At 36.2% G+C, this 27,319-nt stretch overlaps 1 protein-coding gene across 2 annotated transcripts in view; it reads right to left on the bottom strand.

The window, feature by feature from the left end:
- Nucleotides 1–26,822, bottom strand: part of ciita (class II, major histocompatibility complex, transactivator) — a 47,241-nt gene extending 20,419 nt beyond the window's left edge. The window contains exons 1-11 of one of the 2 annotated variants that reach the window (XM_030142178.1): nt 25,599–26,822; nt 12,322–12,384; nt 12,108–12,161; nt 11,945–12,001; nt 9,175–9,279; nt 8,920–8,985; nt 8,334–8,381; nt 5,560–5,757; nt 5,310–5,360; nt 3,258–3,374; nt 3,108–3,167 (exon numbers count right to left, since the gene is read on the bottom strand). In XM_030142178.1, coding sequence (XP_029998038.1) covers nt 3,108–3,167; nt 3,258–3,374; nt 5,310–5,360; nt 5,560–5,757; nt 8,334–8,381; nt 8,920–8,985; nt 9,175–9,279; nt 11,945–12,001; nt 12,108–12,161; nt 12,322–12,384; nt 25,599–26,772 — 1,993 coding nt within the window. In that variant the 5' untranslated portion in view covers nt 26,773–26,822. Of the gene's footprint in view, nt 1–3,107; nt 3,168–3,257; nt 3,375–5,309; nt 5,361–5,559; nt 5,758–8,333; nt 8,382–8,919; nt 8,986–9,174; nt 9,280–11,944; nt 12,002–12,107; nt 12,162–12,321; nt 12,385–19,922; nt 20,051–25,598 lie in introns of those variants that run through there. The other variant, XM_030142179.1, reaches the window with a different exon arrangement.
- Nucleotides 26,823–27,319: the final 497 nt, after the last annotated feature.

The raw sequence follows: 27,319 nt of genomic DNA, 5'->3' as shown, positions 1-27,319 counted from the left end.
CATTATTAATTGTCCAAAGCCACAGGGAGCCACAGCAGAGGGATGAAGGATCTACATGTGGCTCCGGAGCTGCCCAGTAGACTATATAAAAAATATACATATATATATATGGGGTTATTCAAAAAGAATGAACCCGTTTCATTACACAATATTTTAATAAGGAAAAGCTATTAAAAACTCCAGCCAAGTCACAAGTATTCTCCTCACAATCAACTTTTATTTCCTGACTTACAAGTTTTCAATGTGGTCACTACCTGCAGCACAGATAACATCAATGCGATAACAGAATTCTTCCCAGACGCGTATCAGGATATCACGATCCACTGAGTTGATTGCTGTTGTTATTCGATGTTTAACCTCCTAAGACCCAGGAAATGTCAACAAAGTACAAGCTTTTTTTTGTTCTTCATTAAATATGTGCCTATATTGGAAGCATCATGATGCAGCAGTTTTTTCAGATGCAGTTTTTAAAATTTTAATGGAATGTTTTTTGTGGTGGACAGTTTTCTTTTTTTTGTGTGTAAAGTTGTGAAACTCTTGTCCACAAATGTGGACAGAAAACCCATAGCTGGGTCTTAGGAGGTTAAGGTCATCGAGGTTAGTGGGTAGCAGTGGAACATAAACGTGATCTTTTATGTGTCCCCACCAAAAAAAAATCAAACACAGGTCTGGGGATCTCAGAGGCCAAGCATAAAGAGCAAGGTTTTGGGCCCCCCTCTGACCAATCCATCGCTGGGGCACTTTTTCATTTAAAATAGCTCAAACTTAAAATAACTGTGTTTTGGGATATGGTGTGTAGAGTACTAAAACAAATAATGGGGTATGAGATTCCAATGTGCTGTGATGTTCTGTATTTTTGTAACTTATCTGATGGAAATATAGTAGGAAACAACATATACTTGGTTAAGATACTTTTAGTGGCTTGCAAAAAAGCTATTACAAGGAACTGGGGAAAGACAGACCCACCAACAAAGGACCAGTGGATCGCAATCATTGATGGAATATATACAATGGAAAGGGTGACTCATAGACTGCGACTACAGGAAGCACAAATGGACAAAAAGTGGAATAAATGGACTGTTTACAGAGCGAAGAATGATGGAAAGATTGGATAAAAATGTGTTGAAATAGGTATGTGTACCCAAGCGACGTTGGTTTGTTTGTTTTTCGTTTTTTATTGTTTTGTCAAATATGTGTAAAAAATTTCAATAAAAAGTTAAGTGACAAAAAAACCCTAAAACCTCAAACTTGGAAAACTTTCAAATAGTCACTGACTTATTCCATGACGATGCTTGAGAACTGAAGCAATGCGTCATGATATCAGTTCATTCTTTTTGAATAACCCTGTACATAAAAATGGGGTTGACTGATGGAACCCGTTAGTACTCTTCAAGACACCGTTGTGAGCAGAGAATCCATGGATCCATGGAGAATCCACCACCAGAATACCTACTATAGTCCTCCAACATTTCTCTTTTTATTGGCTATGACACAGACAACATACTGAGCTTTCGCTGTTATCAGTTATCTATAAATTAGGTGTGCAATCGGGGTGTTTTTTTGGTTGCTGGAATGGATTAATTGTGTTTCAGTAAATTTCAGAGGGGAAAACTGATTTGACATAAGAGCAAATTGAGTTATGAGCTCAGCCACGAAACGAATTAAACTTGTAAGTAGGGATGTAACAATATGAAAATTTCATATCACGGTTATTGTGACCAAAATTATCACAGTTATCATTATTATCGCGGTATTGTTACCTCCGCCAAGGAGGTTATGTTTTTGCCAGGGTTTGTTTGTTTGTTTGTCTGTTTGTTTGTCTGTCCGTTAGTGTGCAACATAACTCAAAAAGTTATGGACAGATTTTGATGAAATTTTCAGGGTTTGTTGGAAATGGGATAAGGAAGAAATTATTAAATTTTGGTGGTGATCGGGGGTGGGGGGGCCCATGGGGGGGCCCATTTCCAACAAACCCTGAAAATTTCATCAAAATCTGTCCATAACTTTTTGAGTTATGTTGCACACTAACGGACAGACAAATAGACAGACAAACAAACAAACAAACAAACCCTGGCAAAAACATAACCTCCTTGGCATGGGGGGGGGCCCACAGGGGGGGCCACTGATCAGCCTTGGCAGAGGTCTGCGCTCTCCGAGTGCTTCTAGTTGAAACTGTGCTCAAAATGTTCAAAAAGTACTTATACACACACTGAAATAATTTAACCAAATTGTATTTTGAAAAAAACAACAATAGCAAAAAAAAAAAACAAATAAAATAATAGACACAATGTACTTTCTGTTGCAGAAACATTCAAGAATTAACCCTTAGTGGTCTGAGCCTATTTAGGCTGTTTTTCAGTACTTTTGATTTTGCCTTTATATACTATATAAACAAATGTTTACATGTTTGGGATCTGTTTTTCAGCACAACTTCATTTATATCATCTGTCTATTATTTTTTTCACTTTAACCTACTATATCAACATAAAAGGCCAGAAAACACAAAAAAACATATAATTTATTGCATAAATAACACAAAGATGCTTAACGAACCTTTTCAAAGACTTTAAAAGTGAATATTGGTTCCAAATATTAGGTATATAAAATTAAAATTGTAATAAATTAAAACTACACTCAAATATTTGACATAAAAGCAGATCTTTACATAGGGATTTTCTCCGGAAAAGTGCAGTAACCAAACACGGTTATCATGATAATTAGAATTTTACTGTGGTTTATCATTATACCAGTAATCGTTACATCCCTGCTCTTAAGTCAACGTACCACTGTAAAAGTAAAAGGATATATAAAAAATATCTATATAGAAATAACAACAATAACAACAGTATAAAAGCAATCTATCTATCTATCTATCTATCTATCTATCTATCTATGCAGTCTTCAACAAATTTGTACTTACTAACAACTTAAGATGTAACTAACATATGACTGTTTGGTGATCCTTGCATTATGTGTGTCATAATAAGTGTCCGTGAGAAACACAACAGCTTCAATTCAGGAAAATTCTTTTTTTTGTAATCAATTCAAGTCAGTTTTATCAATTAATCATTTCAGATCTAAAATGATTCAGGTGATTTGTAACTTACGTGGAATATCCAGATAAGTGGGAGACTGAGGAACAGGTGACTCCTTAAACGGGGACTTATCTGAAATGCAATACATCACCATAAATCTAACATTGTAAAAACTGAGCAGGATAAACAGAACAGTGGGAGACAGAGCAGGTAGATACTAACCACTTATGGGGGATTGTGGTGAGACACAGGAGGGAGGAGACATGGCTCTGCTGGCGGTGTCTGACAGAGATCCTGGTGGGGATGAGCTCATCTGGACAGGAGCTACTGCCCCGCCCACTGCAAACACAGAAACAGGAAGATATGGCATTCACACATACTGTAGACACAGAGGACTATACTGCTGCTTAAAAGGCAGAACTAAAACTGTAAAAATGTGGAACTTTAAAGTCACGCAGTACTCTTAGTTTTACATTTCACTATGCACAGGCGAGAGAAAAAATTAAAACTAAGCACTACACCAATGAAAAATGAATTATATTAAATTATTATATTAAACTACATTATTTCTTACTTTTATCTCTTCACATTTACTTTCCTTTGTTTTTGTTTTTTGCTTTTTTTTTGCAAGTGCCTTTGTATGCAACTGGGCTATTATGACCATTTAATCCTTTCATGCATAGTGGTCACTACAGTGGACAGTTACTCTACAGCTTTAATCTTGTATATTCATGGGTTTTGTTGCTTTAGTTCCATATCAACCAACACAGTGGACACTTACGCATCATCTCATAAACTGCAATTCATACCATTATTGTAACTTTGCTGTTCTTGGTTGGTTCTTGAGTGGAAATCAATTGTTAATATTTATTTTTTGCATATTATCTCCATGAAGTGAGTAATAACTAGTATTAGAATATGTTAAAATGTGAGAAAACATCAGATTAGCTGCATTAAACATGGTTTCATTTCTATGTTTTCAAATCATTTTATGATATTGGGTTTTAAATACATGTTTCTTTGCTTCAAGAATAAAATTCATGGTGTAGCTGAGTGGACATTTTTGTAACTCCATGAAAAACAGGTTGATTTAAAAAAAAAATTCAATCACATTTTTTTTTCATGCCTAAAGAGGAATAAAAACACTCAGGAAAAAAAAATCTTGATTAAGGTTTTCATAATTCATGCATGAAAGGGTTAATTTCCCTTGTGGATCAATAAAGTTTGTCTAAGTCTCTTAACCCTGAATTATGAGAACCTTGGTCAACAGTTGTTTTTTGAGTGATTTTATTCCTTTTTAGGCATAAAAAAAACAATGCAATTGAAATTATTTTTTATGAACCTATTTTTTAAGGACTTACAAAAATGTCCACTCAGCTGGACACCATGCGTTTAATTTTTGAAGCAAAGAAAATGTATTTAAATTCATCACCAGAAAGTGATATATTGAGTGAAAACTATGAAATAAAAACATTTTTAATACCGCTAATCTGATGTTTTCTCACATTTTAACGTACTATAATACTAGTTATTACTAACTTCATGGAGATGAAATGTAAAAAATAAAACTCTTTGTTTAAGAAAAGTGTTAAATACAGTCTTATAACAACTAGTAATTAATTTACACTTGAAACATGTTACTGCAGATCAGGTTTATCAAGAAAAGCAAAGTTACAGTAATGGTATGAATTGCAGTGTTTGGGATGATGCACAAGCGTTCACTGTGTTGGCTGATATGGAACTAAAACAACAAAACCCATGAATATACAAGAGAACAGCTGGAGAATAACTGTCCACTGTAGTGACACTTTACTCTAAGACAAAAAAAAAAGAAAAAAATCAAGTAAAGTTCACTTGTTTTGTCCTTGTAGGGAAATCAATAGTACTCTATGCACTGACAGGAGGTCTAACCTAACACATGTTTTTGATAGTGGGGGTAATAAAACGCTAAACCTATTTGATGTGAGATACCAGTGCTAACCACTACAACACTTCCCTGAATCAAGATCATGTTTCCATTTTTTTTTTTTGCATGATATTTCATATTCTACCTTTTCTAGCCTCTATAAATCAGGCGGTTCTTCATTCCTCATATCTTTATAATCCCTAAAATCTAAGACTAAAACTAAAACTGAACCAAAATCAACCAGTTCTTGTTATGTCTTCATTAATCTGAAATTCAAAAACCAAAATGAAACCCTGAGTTTTAAAAATTATGAAATCTTAAAAACTGTACAAGAAAAGTGAAAATACGAGATTTCAAGTGTTACTCACCTGGTGAAAGGGGTGGGACTTGGCATTTAGAGGCAGGTGAGGGTGCAGGTACTAAATTAATAAAGAATATACTATTAAAAGACTACATGCACATACTGAAATAATAAGACGTGGCAAGAAGATGTGTAAATTATGTGAAATTATTGTAACATGAATTCAGTAATCATAAAATTAAAGCTGTAATAGGCATTAATCTGGCTCAGTCTATACATTTATATCACAGTCAAAGGTCTATTTATGATCAACTCACCAAATATGATTTGAGGTGGAGCTGCTGTACTGGGGAGTGGAAGCCTGAAAACCGACGGAGATAACCGCAGGGTCCGAACGACCTGATACCCCGGGCTAAGGTCTTGGATGGTGATAAACGGGACCTGGGAGAGAGGTACGATGTTTGGCGGGGGTGTGGAGAAGAATTCAACCGGACTGAGGTCTGATGCATCACTGCCTGCACAACAACAAAAAACAACCTGTGTGAGGAGGTTTTGTTATCCTTCAGTGTATCAAAAAAACGGCCTTGGAAAACCAACATGAACTGATAGCAGATGGAGAATAGAGAGACTGACTTTGTGTCATCACTGAATTTTCATTGTTTGCAGATTTTTTTCATGTTATGTTTTTGTCCTAGCTTACTGGTAGGAGTGTTATTAGAGGTATAAACTGCACATGCTGCTTCAACAGTCAACTTTTTCCAACTGTTTTAGTGTTTATTATGTGGTATTTTTTTATATATTTTTTTTGCAATTTTCGACTTTTTGTTACATATCTGAACTGTTGTTTTCTGAAACTCTCTCAGACACAGTTACCTTTGTGATTTACATCTGCAAAGTATAACATCTGATTGTGGCAATACCTTATTATCATTACAACTAACAAGTACCTAAAAATGCAACATGACGTGCAACATGACGCGCATGAAGATGTATAAAGTCAGTGACTTCTAAGGATGATTTATGTCTCACACTGTAACAATTATATTCCATGTTCCTGCCCTGTCATGTCTATTTTATTGAAGATGAGCCTTACTGTGATAGCTGTTTCGCACCTGTATTATTGTTTGTATTATTATTTACTGTATTATTTATTATTAATTATTTGTTGTATTTGTTGTATTTTTGTGGAAAATAAATAAATACACTTGGTGAAAAAAAAACCCAAGTACCTAAAAATGCAACATGACATGCATGAAGATGCATAAAGTCAGACTTCTCCTTTTGCTCGATCAATTCCACCCTTTCTCTGACAGATTCAAAAGTTCCTGTTTCTTACCAACAGTTGCGTAAAAAAATGAGTAGACCATCCTTGTTTTCTTCAGTTTTTTGTTCATTTTAATGCTTGGTACAACTAAAGGTATATTTGTTTGGACAAATATAATGATAACAACAAAAACAGCTCATAAGAGTTTAATTTCAGAGCTGATATCTAGCCATTTTCCATGTTTTCTTGATAATAACCAAAATCACTTCAGTTCTTACATCAATATCTATGGCATTGTTCTGCCAAAAACAGTGCTTTTAGGCATTCCATGTTTTCTTTTCTGTCTGTTTTAGTCACATGATACAGACAGGAGTTAATATTGGACTGCATAACCATTGTTTATGATGACTTTTGATGGTCTAATAATTTTTTCCACGACTGTATATTCAACAGGAAGGAACTAAGTCAAACATGAGTGGCCAGCGTCTGCTTCACCCATGGGTCTGATGTTTATAGTACACAGATTTATGGATTACTCTGCCTGCACATTTTAGGCTTAAACACTTTACTCTGTTACGATATTAAATTTGATGAGTGATTATGTATAAGTCACTGTATGCTAAAGCAAGGTGAGTGAAATGCTACACAAAATATTAAGTTTTTTTGCCATTATTCTAAAAATGAAGCTCCTTACATGACCATTAAAATTGATATTCTGTTAATATTTCTGTTTTTAGGTACAGGCATGCATACTCTGATTAAAAACCACACATACATCTTTACCAGAGAGGATCTTTGACCATAAACAGGTGTCATGTTTACAGGACCTGTAGTAAAACCAGTAAATGAGATACATATACAGTTGTGGAAAAAATTATTAGACCACCCTTGTTTTCTTCAGTTTCTTGTTCATCTTAATGCCCGGTACAACTAAAGGTACATTTTTTCTGACAAATATAATGATAACAACAAAAATAACTCATAAGAGTTTAATTTCAGAGCTGATATCTATCCATTTTCCATGTTTTCTTGATAATAACCAAACTCACTTCAGTTCTTACATCAATAGCTATGGCATTGTTCTGCCAAAAACAGTGCTTTTAGGCATTCCATGTTTTCTTTTCTGTCTGTTTTAGTCACATGATACATGCAGGAGTTAGTACTTGATTGCCTAACCATTGTTTCTGATGACTTTTGATGGTCTAATAATTTTTTCCGTGACTGTATAATGAATGCCCTCTACACACGTCTGAAGAATCCTAATAAAACTATAATAGTTGCATATACATACACTCACATACATTTGTTATCTTGTATTCATATACGTCATGCCTTATTTGAAAAATGCTCCATTCAGGAAAAAAACACTTAATTATTCACATCATAACAAAATATACTGTTTATATGACACCTATAAAAATAACATCATTGTTATATTTGGAAAATAGTGGAATGTTACTGCACATGTGTAAGGTTCAAAATCACTGAGTTCATGTATTTAATATGTGTGTACTGAAGCAAATTTATAAAATACTTGCATTCTAAACTACATACACATTTGTATTTATACAGTTAACGTTTCATATTTACAGTTGTTATCTATCTGGACTCTGATTGGTTAGGTTGATATTTGTGTTTCGCTATAAAGTCACCTTGGAGTGACGACTTGGGAAGGAAGTGTAAGAATGAACTCTAAATGTGCGCTGTATTGTGGCATCTGAAGTTGGACACTAAAGTTTTACTGCTCTCTGTCTTCTCCACATTTTTTTTACCTGCACATTCCTCATGTAAATGTACACATTTAAAGCTGGATTAATGAAATCATACCTTGAGTGACAGCTGGTTCAGTCTGCACCTCTATGTGTTTCCCTCGATCTACAAAAATTGAAGAACAAACATTAAAAAAACAGCCTAAACTCGCACCAGGACATGTAAAAAGTTGATTTTTCTACATGTCAAGAGTACAACCACCAAAATCATTTATACCTGCATAACATAAGCTTAGTTGTTATATCATAAAACTGAAGTAAACAAATAATGATCATGGTCACAGTGATCCATATCATCTGTCCTCTTAGCAAAGCAAGGCAAATTTATTTATATAGCACAATTTACACACAGGGCAATTTGCAGTGCTTTACAAAAATGGAAAAGAGACAAGATAAAAACACACAATTACAATTAAAACATAATCAATAAAAGATAAATAATAATCAGTTATAATAAAGTAAAACAGAAGAGTGCTGATAGAACACTTTCAGTTGTTATATGCACAGCTGTTGCTCATTACTGGCTTCTTTTACACTTCTTCTAGTGTAAAACATTAGCTATTACACAGGCCTGTAGCCAACAGCTTACTGAGCACATTACAGGTTTCACAGAAATTAAATGAGCCTTTAAAAGGGCATGTCACCTGCTCCTCTTTTCCTTTTTGCTCTGGTAGGTGTATTCTCATCAGCGCTCTGTTTTGAATGAGGAACTAAAGAGGAAAAAAACACAAAAACACCATTAAAACTTCCTTCAAGGGCGTATTGATCATCTGTTATCACAGGGTTACACAATGTGCATGCAATTCTTTATGGTTTTATGCGGCAACATGGGGGATGGGACAGATTTCACATCGCTGGGGTGCAGCTGAGTCAGTGCTAGTTTGAAGATGATCGTTTACCTTTACTTCTTTTTCTCTTAGTAGTAGTTTTTCCCGTCGGTGTGTCCTCTTGTCTCAGTGGCTGGATGTCTGAGTTGAGCAGCTCCGTCAGGGTAGAAAATTCATCTGAAAGGGCGATAAGAGGAAGAAGAAGAGTAATTAAACAGTTTGAAGGTGTAGCAAAACCAGATATGGTTGTTATTCTCACGCATGCTAGTATCAAACAGAAAATAATGGCATTGTATCATGTTTCTCCAAACATGTTCAGTATTTAAAAATGGTAAATAGATAAGATTTTGGGGTGACTGTGACTCACAACAACACCCAAGATAAGATTGTATCATGTGACATTAGTTTTTCATTCAATTTTATGTGCTGGTTTTATGTTTAGCTTAGTTTTTAGATGTTTAGTTTTATGTGTCACTTGGATACATCAGAGAATCACATAATAGAAGCCCTAGTCAGCCCCCTGAAAAGCTGCTATTGTTTCACTTCTAAACTGAGATGGCATTGGTGCAATAGTCTGTATACCTTATAATGTGCACAAATTCTGTATCTCCTTTTTATTCTATTTATTCTGTATGTTGTGTGCTTGTGTTATATGGACTTGTGTCTGCAATAAAGTTTATTATTATTATTATTATTATTATGATGATGATGATGATGATGATGTTACATGTCATTATGTTTTGAGAAATGACCAATTTGCAAAACAAACCTACCTACAGGTATAAATAAATTAACCTGAATGTGAATCTGTAAGTAATAACAGTAGTTACTGGAGGTGATGTTAGCCCTTCATCTGATTGGACATGATATGATAGTCAGATTGAGAACACCAAGCTACTTAGAACTTAAAACAGTTAAACTGAACAGTGGAACCCACTGACCAAAAGGGGGAAAACAGAGGTCTAAATTTGTGGTTTGTGAAACAAGTGAACTAATGATCCTAGTGGAGGTCTGAGCTCTCTGAGTTAGTGAAGGTGTATTAAGGGTGTAAAGGCGAAGACACACCAACCCGACTGCCGATTTTCACCAGAATAGATAGCCTGACTATCAAGCGGCTCCAGTCTCCCTGACATGGTCAAAAAAGTGTGAAGAACACACCAAATCGACTACCGACTCCAGCGCATGTTCTGCGCTTGCGCGAGATGCAAAACCAGAAAATAATGGAGCATCTCCCTAAACCCAGAGCTCGCTGTCATCAGTTATTGTTGTCAGCAGAGTGTTGAGCAGTCACAAAGGGTTGTTGTGGTTGTTGTACTTGTTAAACAGATAGTAATAAGAAGATACTGGTGTTGTCAGTTCTTGGGCTTCTTCTTGTGGAAGAAGAAAGATGTCGCAGGCGAAAACTAAGGAGAAATCGTACTATGCTAACAATGCTAACAGTGTTCACTTTGTGGAATGAATGAAGTCTACAGGCAACACTGACTGGCACTTACCAGATATGACAGTGTTTCCCAACCAGTGTGCCGTGGCATGTAAGTGCGCCGTGAGAAATCATCAGGTGTGCCATGGAAGATTATCCATCTTAACCTGATTGGTACTGTGAGCGAGCAGTGTGATACAGATACATACGACTGCACACACCGATGATCCGCTCTACAACTACAGTCTCCTGTTTAGCTTTGCAAAATAAAAGTGAAAGTGAACCGGCGGTGCATTCTGTTGATAAAGCCGCCCCCCCCACTAGTGATGCACAGATCAGCAGGTTACTCATGAACCCCGGGTATTGGGTTGGGGTGGGGGAGATATGCCTCCCATGCTATTATACGACGGACCTCAATCTGCAAGCCGGGGGTCTGTCTGAGGGGTCGCTGACAGACCCCTCTCTGCTTTCTTGTTCCAAACGCCCCGTGACAATGTTGCCCCCACACCCTCGATGTGCCCCCCCTCAGGAGAGTGTTTGGTGACTGTTGCCAAGAAGTTCCCCATTCTAGAAAACAAAGCTATTTCAGTTCTGTTCCCTTTCTCCACAACCTATCTATGCGAGGTGGGCTTTTCAAGCATGACTGATATAAAGACGAAAAAACTGAGAGACTTAGAGCTGTTAAGGAAGATTTGTGTGTGTCTTTCTTCAATTCCTGCAAGAATATCAGCTTTATGTTCAACTAAACAGGCCCAGATTTCACACTAAGTAAATTGGGACAAGATTTGCATCATATTTCAATAAATATACTTTCTGTGACATTTGTGTTTGGTGGTGGGCCTTGTGATTTTTTTAATGTAAAATATGTGCTGTGGCTCAAAAAGGTTGGGAAACACTGAGATATGATATGAGCAGTGAATGGCCCATTATAGAAGACAATAATAGTGTGAAGTAATTTGGCATAGCTGTACTCACATGTAAACTTCTTCATCACTGATTCACTAGTCAAAGGCTATCCCTCCACCAATCAGATTGGTCTGACTGAATGACGGGTAGTGGCCGAATACACATGTTGAATGGGCTGAAAAGACTGGCGATGGCATTAACAACAGCCGAGAACACACCAACCAGACTCATGTCACTGACCTCGCCAGACTACCCGACAACATCCAACCCCCGAAAATTGGGTTGGTGTGTCTTCCCCTTAAGATGCTTTTTAACGTTATAATAAGTGCAAATCAAATCAATCAAGCTTCATGTTATGCTGTTTAATAACTAAATTTATAGAAATCTAACTCCATTTCCTGTATAAAACACACTTCTGATCCAAAAGGCCTAAGTCCGAGGGTTTCAAAGTAAGGTAAGGGTCCAGTAAAAGCATTAGAATCGACTGTTTAGTGAATTAAAGGTGATGATTCTTACCGAACCCCTCGATGCCATCCTCACAGTTCAACCAGGGGTCACCCAACAGGACATTATCTAGGTGACAAAATGTATTATTGCATGCTGTACATTAGGTGTAAGTGTTTATGTGTGGGTGTCAAAATTCTAGCCGTTGCACATGATTGATGACCCACTTACTTACCGACTAACTTCCCCAGGAAGTCATCGTTGTCGTCCAAAAATAAATCCTCTAAATCTGAAACAAAACAGCGACAATTATGAAACGCTATAACTGCCACTGTTCACTTTCACATTAGTCATTAGGTCATCTTTAATTATGCAACTATTTCTCTTCCACCTATTGCTCTTTCTTTGTGTAGATGGAACCTTTTATGAGCTAGTTTAGTAACACTTACCTGGTAAATCTCCTAAATCAGGACAGATATATGGATCCTGATCTACTTCCTGCATCTTGGTACCTGTTTAGAAAAACACAGAACAAGAGATATTTATGAAGCACCTCAACCCAGGTTCCTCATAAAAACATTTAAAGCTTTTTAACCCTTTAACAACTGTAATCTCTCCAGTGCTGCATTTTGTAGTTTACAGCATTCAAATGATTGTAACTCCTAAAATGTCGGCGCTATCCACAGAATTGAAACAGCATCAAGCATCAAGCTGAGATCCTGACCTTTCCGAGACTGTACAACTCTTTATGGAAGCAATGTGGGACTATTACAAGAACAAAGGAACTGTTTCAGACACTTCCACACAGGCTAAAAAACAAGAAATATGAAACCATGATATGAATACTGAATGTTGAAGACCAAAAAGCATGTTTAAGCAGATGTAAAATAGTTGAAAGTTTATTTTTGCCATCTGAAAAGGTTTCCTTATGGACAATTATAGTTGTTCTTGATATAAATATACTAAAAACTAGAAGTCTGTTTTTTTCTTTTTTACTAAAACACACTGTTTTAAGCATTTATGATTTATAATAAGGATAATTAATGGCCAGATATTGAGTTAGGTTCTTCCTGAAAACAAAGGTGCAAAAAACAGGGGCAAAAAACAAGAAAACAAAACAAAACAAAAAACACTTTCTGACACGTTTATTGCAGAGAAAACATGAGGACACCTAGGCGGCCTCTGATAATGGCAGTCTTAAAAGGGTTAATTGTTCACATTTTGTATGTTTGTGGTTTATTCACTATAAAAACAAATATATTGGGACATATCACACCCACAGTTTGTCAGACTAAAACAGTTTATGTCAGTTGTTGTTAATAATAATAAAGATAAATGTCAAATAAATATTCCCTCTAAGTTTAAAGGCTGACTTTTCTTTCTGTGAGTTGAAGAAACCAAATGACTGTGTGGCTTAAAATGATTATTTAAGGTCAAAATGGGACAAATATAACAGAAATTTACAGGTAGAACATTTATAACAATTATAATGACAAAAAATACTACTGCAGAGTAGATGAGTAGATGCTTTGTGTCGATGACTAAACAAAATTAACCCTAAAGACAAAATAAAAATATTGATCATGATATTCACAATATAAAATGATATAATGACATTTGTGGCCATCATTTTGTTGTCCAACCCTCTGTCAGCAATGAAACACCTGGATTTACTGTGTCCCAATACTTTTGTCCATATAGTGACGAATATTTCAGTGTTGAGTACAATTAAGTATAGGGAAATTCTGTAAGCGTAGAAAATAATGAAAGCAAAATTAACTTAAAAGACAAAATAATTGCTTATATTGCTATATTTTCTCACAATATAAAATAGCATTTTGACAGTCGTCATTATCATATGTTAGGAATGAAACACCTGTGTATTAGCATATCTATGGTGCTCATCGTACTATCATTGTGTTATACCTTATGTATAATATGTATGTATGTATATTTACATGGGTAATGAACCTAAAAACAAAGGAAACTGGTCAAAATGAACACAAATTAAAACAAAAAAAAAAGAAGTCTGCTTCAATGTTCAGCTAAAAAGACAACTTCATAATTAGAATGACTATATTTTTGCATCTTATCACATATTGAACTTTTTAATCCTCCCTCCTGACCAACCGTCACATCTAACAGGAGTAAAACACACTGCTTTGTGTGTTTTGTGGTTTTCAGAGGTGTAGAACTACAGGATCTTGTCAGTAATAACAGAGGATGAGCCCTGAAGGGAAGGCAGTGACTGTAGACGACAATGCAAACCAGGTGTCACCAACCTTCTCTCCTCTGTGGGCTACTTTTACCTAATGAAGTTGCCGGAGGGCTACTCTAATTTAGCAACATTTATTTACATAGCTATTTTTCATACATACACATATTTTGTATCATACGTTTGTAACATTGTGCTCTTCATTTATTTTATTTATTTATATATCTTTGTTTTAACATTTACAATACTTAAAAAGTGTTAATATGAAACTATTATTTTACTTTAATTAAGAAAATCAAAAGTAGAAAAAAACAAATACAAGCATTTGCATGCTGTATTCCTAAATATTTTAATACTATGTCAAAAATTATGAAATGGAACAATCCTGCATATTTTTATAGAATTACTAAAAACAAATAATACACACCTGTATGTGCATTTTAATACTTTGAAATTGTGAAAAGGAACGCTGTCACTCACACAATAAAACTTCTCCTGCATGTGCTGCTGTTTTTCTGAAGGATTTGACCTTTTCTAAATTTACATATGCTGTCAAAACATATTAATTAAAACCAGAACTTTATGCACATAAATCCACCATCCCCGTCACTTCTACAGAGTCATCACACTGGAGTCAAACGCAGAGGCACCTGTTCAGGTCTGACTCCAGCTGTCTGAGCGCATGCGCAGATAGTGTACATATGTTTGCACTAGTCCAGGATGTGAACCACTTTCACTTTACTGATGTCTCTGTTGAAGTGCTGGCCTTGGACAGTTTAGTGAACATGGACTGTTGTTTTTGGACTTTAGTTTTCAGCTCTTTTACCTTCTCTTCACGGAGGCTGATTCCCACTGGAGAATCGCCAGAAAAGTTGCTGTGAACTTTGGTGAAGTTCCGCTCCACGTTGCATCTTTTACTGACTTCCAGAACGCGCCACAGATCACACACACACACACACACACACACACACACACACACACACTCATCTTTCACATTTGTCAAACAGAAGTCCGTGTCTCATTGTTGGTGAAAATAACTCCCTGACTATATTTGGCCCACATCGTTGCGGGGCTAAACCCACTACCTGCCTGGCATCTGGCTCATCCTGGGCCCCGCCCCTCTCCAATGACAGGCAGCAAACCAGCGCTAAAGTTTGATTGACAGCTAGTTGACCATTTCATCTCGGGAGGGGGACACTTGTAATTTTGATTGGGTGGAAATTTAGACCTGTTCTACCAAATGACGAATCAGCTTTGTGTTCTTATATTAGTGACCCTTGGCGAACCACCGGTAGATAGCGAGCAACGTGTTGGAGAACCCTGAACTAGTTCTATTTTTAGAACAGGCCTGCGGGCGACTCGCATGGTCCCTGCGGGCAACCTGGTGCCCGCGGGCACCGTGTTGGTGAGCCCTGATGTAAACAGTAACTTTGAAACAACGCTGAGATTATTTACTTAACTTAACTAAGCCCATTCCAACCTGTGACATCAGTCAAACTACGAGGGCTGTTCAATAAGTTCATGGCCTCACCCAGAAATACTGGTTGTTATAATACAGGATGTTACATTCTTTCGTGATGGGATAGTGATGCTTGAACATCGATGGACCAAGTGCATTGCTGTAAATGGAGATTATGTTGAAAAATAAAATATAAATTATCAGTCTGTGTTGTTCTGTTCTGGGTGAGGCCATGAACTTATTGAGCGGCCCTTGTATCTGTACTCTGTCTGAACACACTGGGCATCATATCAAACACCTATCTGAAACAGAAACTAACACACTGTATTAAAATACTCTGAATATGATGATCACATGTTTAGGACTCAGGCACTAATATCAATAACCATGTCTGTTGAAGCAAAATACGTGCATTTTTCTCCAGTGTGTGACGTATTATCACATGATATTCACTGATTATTGTTTTCAGTGTGTCATGTAGCACACAGACAGTTTAATACAGGTGATAGCACATGTCAGCTGCAGTATTTTTCCACCTCATGCTGGTGTGTGAGTTAAAAAATGACTACAGTTTTCTTGAAGTACCGGTACTTTCCTTACACGCATTTAGTATCCTGCTATAAACCTGCTATTAACACATAACCGTACACTATGTCTTGCCAATTTTTTAACATCAATCAAATACAGCAGAACTTTTGCTTTTGGTTAGAGACTCTGCAAGTGCACCCTCAGCTCCGCCTATGGTGAAGTTAACCAGAACACGCCACAATAACAGACAAAAGGAACTCGACAGTACAAACAGAACATAAACAGAGGTAGAATCAGTGACAAACTACACTGATGATTCCATTTTCTGTTGATTTTCTTTTACTTTTTACTTATTTCTATCAAACTATAGACCAAACCACAGTGTTCAAACATCCATAGAAGGATAATGTGTAACACTTTATAATAAGTACACACTGTGAAACATTAGTTAAGCATGAACATACTGAATTCATCATTTATAAAGGATATTTCTGACATGAATACTCATTAGTATATGGTTTATAAGCACAGTTATAAATGTTTTACTCATTATTAATAAGAACATTAGTTATGGATTAACAAATACTGAATTCATCACTTATAAAGCATATTTCTGACATGAATACTCATTAATATATGGTTTATAAGCATTTACTCATCATTAATAAGCTCATCTTCAGTGTGCTTAATGATTGTATTTTCATACTTTGTAAATTATGGATTCAGCATTTAAAAATTTACTATTGCATCACTTACAAACCAGTTATGATGTGCATTTATGCTCACACATACACTATTCAGACATGTACTAATGGTTAGTGAATATGTTAGTGGGTATTTTATACTAACTCACACATTTCTTTTCCAATAGATGTCCTGTAAACAGTTATTAATACAGGAATTCATTATTTCAAGTAGTTATAAAGCACTTACTACTCATTAATTAAGTATATGGCGTGAGCTCATCTAAAGTGTGCACTATCTATGCCATATAAAGCATTTACAAATGAGATTTAAAGGTTGGCAATGCCTAAAAACTCACAAAAGTCTCAGTTATTCTAACAAAGGAAAGGCACAGCACATTGGATTATTAAAACAAACTGCATGATTGAATGATGAATGATTATGATTATGAATGATGAGTAAAACATTTATAACAGTGCTTATAAACCATATACTAATGAGTATTCATGTCAGAAATATGCTTTATAAATAACAAATTCAGTATTTGTCAATGCTTAACTAATGCTTCATAGTGTGTACTTATTATAAAGTGTTACTGGATAATGTTGCATTATCACTGTTGCATAATAAACTCCTTCTCTTCTAATGTACTGGGACGCCCATGACCATACTGGGATCTGCACAGGATGGCATAGATGCATATCTGTCTAGAAGAATGTGGCAGTCGTAGGGGCATGTTGCAGGGTAAAGTTAGATCACTGACTGTCTGGGATTTTCATGTCCACACAAGTGAAATGCAAATACACAATAAAATCTATTACTTGTAATCAGGTTGAATTCATGGTGGACACAAACCCTCACTCTACCTAAAACAGACCTCTGTAATCCCAACTGAGGACTGGCAGAAGATTTGCTTGAAACCTCAAACACAAACAATAAATACCCATTTTTCAGTATAAGTAGATAATGAGAGTATATGTAGCACCAACTCTGCTAAATAAATTTAACCCTAATAATCCCGACACATGCTACAAATGTGGTAGAAAGGGCTCATTACACCACTGCCTATGGGACTGCACACAAATCCAGGCTTTTTGGAATGAAGTAATAGATATGATTTTTCATGCCACATGTATAAAACTATTAAAAGACGCCAAACTCTGTGTCTTTGGTGTTTTTCCTGTAAATCATAACCTTAGCAAGACAAATAAATGTATAATTACTGTTTTTATGCTATAAACTAGATATACCATAGCCAAATCTTGGAAATCCACTACCAAACCAAGTGTTAGTGCCTGGTTTACAGGACTGTCAGACTCTCTAGCACTGGAAATTTATATTTAAGGGTAAATCTCTCATCTTTGACAGTATGTGGAGGTCTTTTATGGTGTTCTTAGAGGGGAGAAAAGCATTGGTGGCATGCTCTCCTTGCATGTCCATCTGCCAGTGAGTATTGCTATGTATTTAGTATACGTCTGTTTGTCTTTGCTTTGTTTGATTTGAAATGCTTTCTTGCTTCAGGATTACTAAGTTAACTTTTGGACCCCCAGTGCCTTTTAAGGATGACTTATGTTTTGGACTGTGCCAATTATTGCATGTTACTGCCCTGTCATGTCTATCTTATTGCGATCGTTCTGTTTCTCACCTGTATTATTAATTATTGGTTGTAGAGGGATTATTTTCTCTGATAATAAATAAACAAAACAAACAAACAAAAAACAGACAACATTGGACTGAAGGGATGCCTCAGATCTATACTGTTTCTGCATTTACCTGTCTGCATATTTGCAAAGTATAAGCCCGTCTTCTGTTACAATGGTATCACTGTGAGCATTTGGAAAGTGACGGTTTGGCACCTGCTGCATGCTCTGTTTTAAGCCACTGTATGTAGCCATGGGAAGGCTTCACTGAAAAACCAGTTTAACCAAATAGCTTCAAGTTTGAGGAACTAGCTGAATTAAACACCATGCAGCACACACTCCAAAAATATGTCCCAAAAATAACTTGTTCTTTTTTTTTTCTTTCCATAAATATATTTATCGTCCTTTCATCATTTTATAAGAACATGCAAAAAACACAAACACATCAAAACAATCCCTACCACCCCCCATCCATACAATAGCCCCCACTCCCAGTGCAACAAAACATACTTGACAGACACAACTGAACTGTCTATACGGACAAGTCCTTTAAAAATAATAGCCTTATAATAGTCTTTTATCTTTCCTTTAACCAGGTACATCAGCTTTTCCACTGCCAAGTTAAAAGACATTTCTTTAATCCACTGGTTCACTGTGGGTCCTTGAATATCTTTCCATTTTTAAGAAATAACTCGTTTGGCTTGTAATAAACAAAACAATTTAAAGTTTCCTTTTGCTTTCAGTTACTTCAAAGTGCTCAAAGAAGATGTGCAAAATACACAGTTTTGGATCCACAAGGATAACACATTCTACTTGCTCTTTTAAAACACCAAAACAACATGGCCAGGGCAGGAAGACTGAACAAAAGCTCTAAATTGCGCAGCACTCCTGCGTAATGGATCCTGTCCCATCGCCTTCTGCATGCGTTTATTTGAAGTCTTTAGAGTTTACCCAGAATCTTTTGTTCTTTTGCACCTCCTGTATTATCACCACAATAACCTGCTTTGTCTTACTTAAGATAATAGTAAAAGCGCACTTCACTTACGGCTGATGCATGGTGCGCATGTTGGCGCGCTGGCACACACACACACACACACACACACACACACACACACACACACACACACACACACACACACACACACACACACACACACAACAAGAGACAGTTCCACAACCTGTCTGATAATGATTCACACTAAACATCATAATTAAACCAAGCAGACCCGGATTAAGATGAATTCCAAGTAGAAAAATACAACTTTTTGCGCCTATTGCTTTTGTTTCTACTTAATTCACGCCAGATTATCAAATATAATAGTAATAATAATAAAAATAATAATAATAACAAAAAAGGCTTCAGAGTTTGAACCGACAACTGAAAACTCCTAAACAATCATCTTTTACACCTAACATGACACACAAAAGGGGGAAAGTTCCGATTTGGCATCTATAAGGCGTGCGTAATTTGGATGAACGCATGCACCCACGCGGTCCCGTATAATCCAGGAGGATGACCCCTACCTGTGAGAAGGGTCTCAGTTTTCAGTCCACTTCCCCAGCTGTCCCCAGTTTCTGAGAAATGATGAAGTCCACCTTGAAGCTGCATCAACACTTGTGTGTCCTCATATGAACTCGACCCGATCTGTGTGTGTATGCATCCTGCATCGCCTATAAACTTTTGCTTTCACTTTACCCTCTCAGGCAATTGAAGGTTAGACGCGATGAGGGGGGAGAAGGGGGGTGGATAGGTGAGGGGATTTGGTGGTAGGGTTGTGCCTGCGTGTGGTGGAGCAATGTGGAATTTTGTTTTTGGTCCTCCTGTAGGAAAGTCCCTGATTACACATTAATCAGTGCTGAAACAGTCTAAAGAACAGGTGCACCTACACAGCAAAAACTGGAGAGATGAAATTTCAGGGTTCAACATTTGAGAGTCAATTTTCACTCTCAAAGTGTAGTTTTAACTCACTGTTTTTATTTATTAATTAATTTATTTATTTATATTTATTATTAGTGATAGTGACAAGACAATGTGGACAGAAAAACAACAACAACACATAAACAAAGGGAAACTCAAACAAATAAAAATAAACAAACCAAAAACAACAATGACAGAGTATTGACAAACAACAACAACGTTATTTTACAAAGAAAAAGATCATAAATGTAAGTAGCAACTAAACCATATAGCTTGGTTAGGGGTGATAGGGAGAAGGGGAAGAGGGGGGTGTAAATGAAAGTGAGAAAGAGAGAGAGGGGGGAGTGAGGGGGAAAATAATAATTGTTGTAATAATACAAAAATATTTAATAATACCAGTAGCCTAATTTGCTAGAATTATTGTGGCAGCGGTAGCGGCGGAGGCAGACACAATACTACTTGTTAAATAATTTAATATGTGTAACAATGTATTTGTATCAGTTACTATCTGTTTTGAGTTTATATGAATCAGTTTAAATTAATATGGCTATGGGGGGTTAGGTTTTAACTCACTGTCATTTAAACGTCATTCAGAGTTGGGGTTAATGAAAAGAGTTAGTCAAGCCTGTGGAAATTAACTCAGGAGAAGTGTTGTTTTGCATCTGTCCATAGTTAATTTGCCTGGCCCCTGCATTTCAAACCAGGTGAACTTGTGCAATTTCTATCAGACTGTCACTGTCAGAGAGAAAAAAGAGGAAAAATACATTTTCTTTAAAAAATGCATCAGCTTTCTTTGAATCATCCTGCTCACATTGAATTTTAAGTCATTTTTAATGGATTCACTTTTTTTTATGATTAAAATGAACACTACTTTCAGAGTGAAAATTAAGTAAAATGTGTGTTATTTTTGTTACTTTCATGGTGTTAATTTAACTCTGTTTGAGTTAAAGGAGAAACTCTGACAGTGTCAATAATAAATCCATATGGGTTAATTTAACCCAGGTCGCTGAGCCTATGTAGGGCGGCTGTGGCTCAGTTGGTAGAGCGGGTTGTCTGATGACCAAAGGGTTGGCGGTTCGAATCCTGGCTCCAACTATCCACGTGTCAAAGTGTCCTTGGGCAAGACGCTGATGTTACTGTATGAGTGTGTGTGAATGGATGAATGTGAGGAATTGTAAAGTTTACCATTTACGAACTCTTGTGAGTGTTGGTAGTTAAATCAGTCAGTGTTCAGTTAACTCAGGTTACCGAGTTAAAAAGGCAACTCTGGCATAGTGTTAAATAATTAACTCCAATGAAAATTTTAATTTAACTCTGTAAAGTGTGGACCTAAAAGAGTTAAAATCAACTCTGTGGGAGTTGATTCAACTCTCCAATTTTTGCTGTGTACACACTGTTGTCGCTTCATGTGCCCTACCTTCATATTTTGGGCCTTAATGTCCAGGTTCTTGATTCCACAAAAGTGTCTTGCACAGCTACTCATTCTAAAGTTCAATTAGTGTATAGAGCAGGGGTGTCAAACTCATTTCAGTTCAGGGGCCACATTCAGCCCAATTTGATCTCAAGTGGGCCGGACCAGTAAAATAATAACAGAGAAAAAAGTGAAATTTTATTATGATCAGGTTTACATCTACAAAGTTTCCTTAAAAATCTGAATAACATGAACAACTTGAATTGTCTTAAGAAAAACAAGTGCAATTTAACAATATCCTCCTGAGACCCAGTAATGCATTTTTGTCCTCTGTAGTGGACAAGTTTCACAGCTTTACTTAAAAAAAAAAAAAGGCTACTAAAAAGGACATTACATAACATTTAAAAAAAAAATGTATCTGAAAAAACTGTTGCGTCATGCTGTTTCCAATTAAGGCAATTATTCAATGTAAAATGGTGAAAATGTTAACTTACTGGGTCTCAGGAGGATATTTTGCCTCGGTTTATCAGTTTATCATTTACACATGTGCATTACAATCGCACAACACATTAACAGGCAGAATATTGGTAAAATTGTATTTACTTTTCTTAAAACATTTCCATTTGTTCGTATTTGTTCAGGTTTGTATAGTTTGGTAATGTAAATATTTTCATGTAATTTTACTTTTTTACACAAAAACAAAAAACAAAGAGAAAATTTGGGGTTGTCATTATTTATAGGTTATTATAACAATATTTTACTGGTCTGACCCACTTGAAATCTAATTGGACTGTATGTGTCTGTATGTGGAACCTGAATTAAAATGATTTTGACACCACAGATTGTTAATATCTTCAGTGTAATTTCAGTGTAATTATCTTCAGTGTAATTCATCCCGCGGGCCGGATTGGACCCTTTGGCGGGCCGGATTTGGCCCCCGGGCCACATGTTTGACACCTGTGGTATAGAGCATGAATTTAAATACAGCAAAACTAAAATGTTGCCATTTACCCTCAAAGCCCTAAACTGCAACTTATGTCTTAAAATCATCTACAGCTATAAAATGTAGACAACTCAAACTATTATACACTTAACCAATAAAGACTTTGGTAGCAGTTCCCAAATGAACATTTCTTAAGTGATTTATCACCATTTATTGTAATATGATCCTCTGTATCTAATGTTTTTTCAGTGTAAACTAGGTATTTTTCTATATTTAATCTGTTGATCATGTTGATGTTCATTAAAGCTCAGAGTAAATTCAAAGATTAAATCAGAAACAGAGAAAACTGAAGTAAAAGTGACATTTTCAACAATTATATCAATAACTGAGCATCAACCAAGTGCATCCACTTATTGATCCAACTCCATGGGTTTTACTGTTGAATCAATGTTGTAGAAGATGATGGTGTTTCCATGGTAACTACGGAGCCTCTGAACATCCAAATGGGTCATATCTGATGACCATGAAAAGATGACAAACTGCAATTATTGACATGTATTGATAGGATTGGTGGATAAATAGGTATTAAACATTTTAGATCAGTTTGTTTTTGGTCATGAGATGTTGTTTGGGTCTTTATGGGTTAAATAATCCAGGTAAACTATAGTTTCTCAGTTCTTCACTGACATCAGATATGACTCATTTAGATGTTCAGTGACTGTAGTGAATGTGGTAACACCATCATGCAGCACTGATTCATCAATAAAACCCATTGTTAATGCTTGTTTTTAGGATCTGTTAATGATTCTTAACTTCAGTTTTCTTTTCTTATATAATAACCTTAATTTTGTTTTATGAAAATCTGCATGATCAGTTACTTAAATGTAGGAAACTGCCTGATGTAAACTGAAAATGAAATAATAATAGAGGGTTGGAAATCACCTAGCAAGGGTTGAGCATGTAGAAAAAAATGTATTTCTTAGTTTTATTTTGTGTAATTTCTCCTTCTGTGAGTTCACATGATAGCATCTAAGACATCACTTATTCTTAAAAAAAGCAAAATTGGGACTAAAATGATGCAGATTCTCCTAAATCACATGATGTTTGATAAAAAACAACTCAGAGGCTCAAGGTCTTTAACCCATAAAGACCCAGTGTTACTTTCGTGGTAACTCCCATATGATTTTTTCTTTATATTTTAACTTTCATAAGTGATTTTGCACCACTTATTGTATATTATCTTCTTAATTTCACATTTTTTCAGTGAAAATCAGGTTTGTTGGTAACTCCCATATGATTTTTTCACTAAATTTTAACTTTCTTAAGTGATTTTGCACCATTTATTGTATATTATCTTCTTTATTTTATGTTTTTTCAGTGAAAATCAAGTATTTTCCCATGTTTAATTTACCGATCATGTAAATGTTCATAAAAGCTCCAATTAAAATTGAGGGTTATTATATCAAAAACAGAGTAAACTCAAGAAAAGGTCACATTTTTAGTTCAATATATCATTAACTGAACATAAAAACAAGTGTCTCCATCCACTGTCATTGATCCAACTCCATGGGTTTTACAGGTGAATCATTGTTGTAGAAGATGATGGTGTTTCCATGGTAACTACGAAGCCTCTGAAAGTCCAAACGGGTCATATCTGATGACCATGAAAAGATGACAAACTGTATTTTACATCAATTATACGATAGGATTAGTGGATCAACAGGTATTAAACAGTTTAGATGCTTTTGGTCACTGTTGGATGTTTGGGTCTTTATGGTTTAAGGGTTAAAGAGTTACTCTCAGCGCACACTTTCTCTTTTTTTAGTCTAAATACTGAGCTGAAAAACATGGTGCTTTCAGTTGTCTTTGTAGTCAGTGTGGAATAAAAGCCATTATTAATCCTAAAACACTTGTAACTGAATCCCCATTAATATCCATGTCATTGATATTATTACAACATTACAAGCAGTTATAATGTACATGATAAAGCTGTGAGACTGAATACTGGTTAATGATTTTAAAAGTAAGTCACATGGCTTAAATCGTGACCAAATCACTGGAAATTGTTAAACTTTGCTAAAATATTAACCACGCAGCACAGTTACAAAGTCACCATGAATGAGGAAACACACTTTGAAGTGGAAAGTACCGGCTTTACCTGTTTAACAGAGGCATTTAGATTAATCACCGGTGTATTATGTGTTACCATTGAATTAAAAACACACACACACGCACATGCACACGCACACAAAACAAAGCTAGTCTTTGCAACTACTGCTTTATAACACATGTCATAAGCACACTGGGTATAATTACACACTTCTCAATAACTTAGCAAATCGATCACAACAAAAATAGTCTTAAATGAAATAATATAGAAAACAGGAATGTATATTTCATAACTTTTCCGTGTTCAGAACTTGCAATGCATTTATTCTTGCTGTTACTTGTTGATGTTTGTGTATTCAATAAACACTGATAAACTCACACTCATTGTCTCACTTCTAAATTCATTGAACTCTATTTGAACGCTACTAAATGCAGGAAATATAGCTCAAAGTGACATCATTGTTTCTTATTACATAACATTTACATGCCTATAATTCCTCTCTTTTGCCAAAACTTCGCTGTGTAAAGGGAAATAGTTTCCCAACAGCAGAATATGGCAGACAGCAACAGTCAAAATTCCTATTGAGTGACTTAGTTCCCAGATGTAACCCACACCCATTAGTGGTTAGATCATTGTGTCTCTGGACAGGGGCGCATGCAGAGTAGCTACCATAATCCCCTTTGGAATCAGTCAAAATGAAACTGAAAGTTTGGTTTAGCCTTAATAACAGATCCCTCCCAGCAACACACAACGGAACAAGTGAACACAAGCCTTTTTTGGTTGTATTTATAGCAAGTGTAAATATTTTTCAGACTTACCCCATGATGACTCTTGGTTTTCATGGCAGTCTATTAACTCATATGTAGAAAAAGCAGTCCGGAGTACATTTTCTAGGATTCCTGTATCATCTATTTCCATGCTGTGATGTACATCTGGGAGTGACGAGTTTTCCTGCTGCTTTGTTTGATTGTCTTTAAGTGCAAAAGATGAAATAAAATGTGCAAAACTATCTGCGAGTCCAGTTTTTGTGCAACTACTCGTTTCTTCTGTTGTGTTTGTTGCCCAGAAAACATCACAATCATCCTTTAGTGACTCTGCAATGTTGTTGTTGGAATCGGTTGTGGAATCTTTACTGATAATAGATGAGGCAGCTTTTGTTTCTCCAGGGACGTTGAAACAATCCAGGATGTTGTCGTACAGAGAAAGGTCGTGTAGAGGGTCAGCAGCTCCGTCTGTGTCCAGTGAGAGGTTTGTATCTGTAACATCTGCTCCGCTAATATAAAAATCCAGCATCTTACAGGCAACTGCAACTTCTGCCTCCTCTTCCATGTCCGAATCATTGCTTTGTGCTTCTCTGTGCGCTGCTGGACTGTCACTTGTCAAATCAGGAACAAGTGACAGTAACATCTTCTGTCCTCTGTCCCAGTGCTGCCAAAGAGGTACTGCTATTCTGCGAGCTGCTTCCTCTACCTGCTCTAACCACTCCCTCTCACTCTCCAAATTCCCCTCATCCTTTCTTTCATTATCACTTACAGGCCCTTGCATTGAAGTTGCACTTCTCAGCAGTTTTCTTATTTCTCCATTTAGCCCCGGATCGGGCTGTGCACATACAAGTCTGTCTTTAAAATCAGTTATTTCCTCTGTTGGTGAAATCTCACTAATCCCAGTTAGGTTGAATGTGTTTTCATTGTCCATACACTGCTCATACACAGGTTGAATTTGTGATGTTCTTGAATATCCGTCCTCTGGTGACCCTGTCTGGTTGTGAGATTCTTCAGACAGCATCCTCACCTGGGTTCCTTGCTTGTGGCTGATTGGTTGATGATCCGTTTCGGTACCTTCAGCGAGTCGAAGCAGACCCAAACGTTCGCCGTAGACCTCTGAGATGATCTGTTCCTCCACCAAACCCTCCAAAAACACTTGTATCTGAGCAGGAGAAGACCGGGTGAGAGCCAGACGCACTCCATCCAGAACCGTGTCGAAGTGGACCATGGTGACGGCCTCTGCGTTGAAATCATAGATGCACCTGTCAGTTATAGATAAGTGAGATTTAGCTTTGAAACAAGGACACAGTGATTTTTGTCAGGAGGAGCTCTTTTAAATGGAGGGAGGTGTTTGTGTGGTTGAAGGGGAGGTCTGTTTGTGAGCTGTTCCAGTTTATGGTGTGGAAGTAAGACATTAATAATCTGAAGGCAGATGTATCGTTTTATCAGGAAGTGAGGTTGAAATTATATTTACGCAGATTATTTTAAAGAGTGACGAGACAAGTAAGGATTTCTCAGTCATATTCACTTATACTGTAATGTACAATTATTTATCCAGATTTGCCAGTCTATAAACAAACACTATATGGATAAAAATACTGGGAGAAGTCCCACTGAGAGCTTGTAGGACTTGATGTGTTACGATAAAAATGTTCACGTCAGCTGTCAATAATTATCATCAATATTTCTCATCAGTTTAAATTCTGATTTTAAGTTTAATTGGAAATTTTAAGCCAAATGTTTACTTGATTATTTAAGGTCAGAGGGTGAGAAAT

Source organism: Sphaeramia orbicularis, chromosome 8 (genome assembly GCF_902148855.1).
Source record: "Sphaeramia orbicularis chromosome 8, fSphaOr1.1, whole genome shotgun sequence".
Classification (NCBI taxonomy): Eukaryota; Metazoa; Chordata; class Actinopteri; order Kurtiformes; family Apogonidae; genus Sphaeramia; species Sphaeramia orbicularis.
This window is presented reverse-complemented; position numbering and strand designations above follow the sequence as displayed.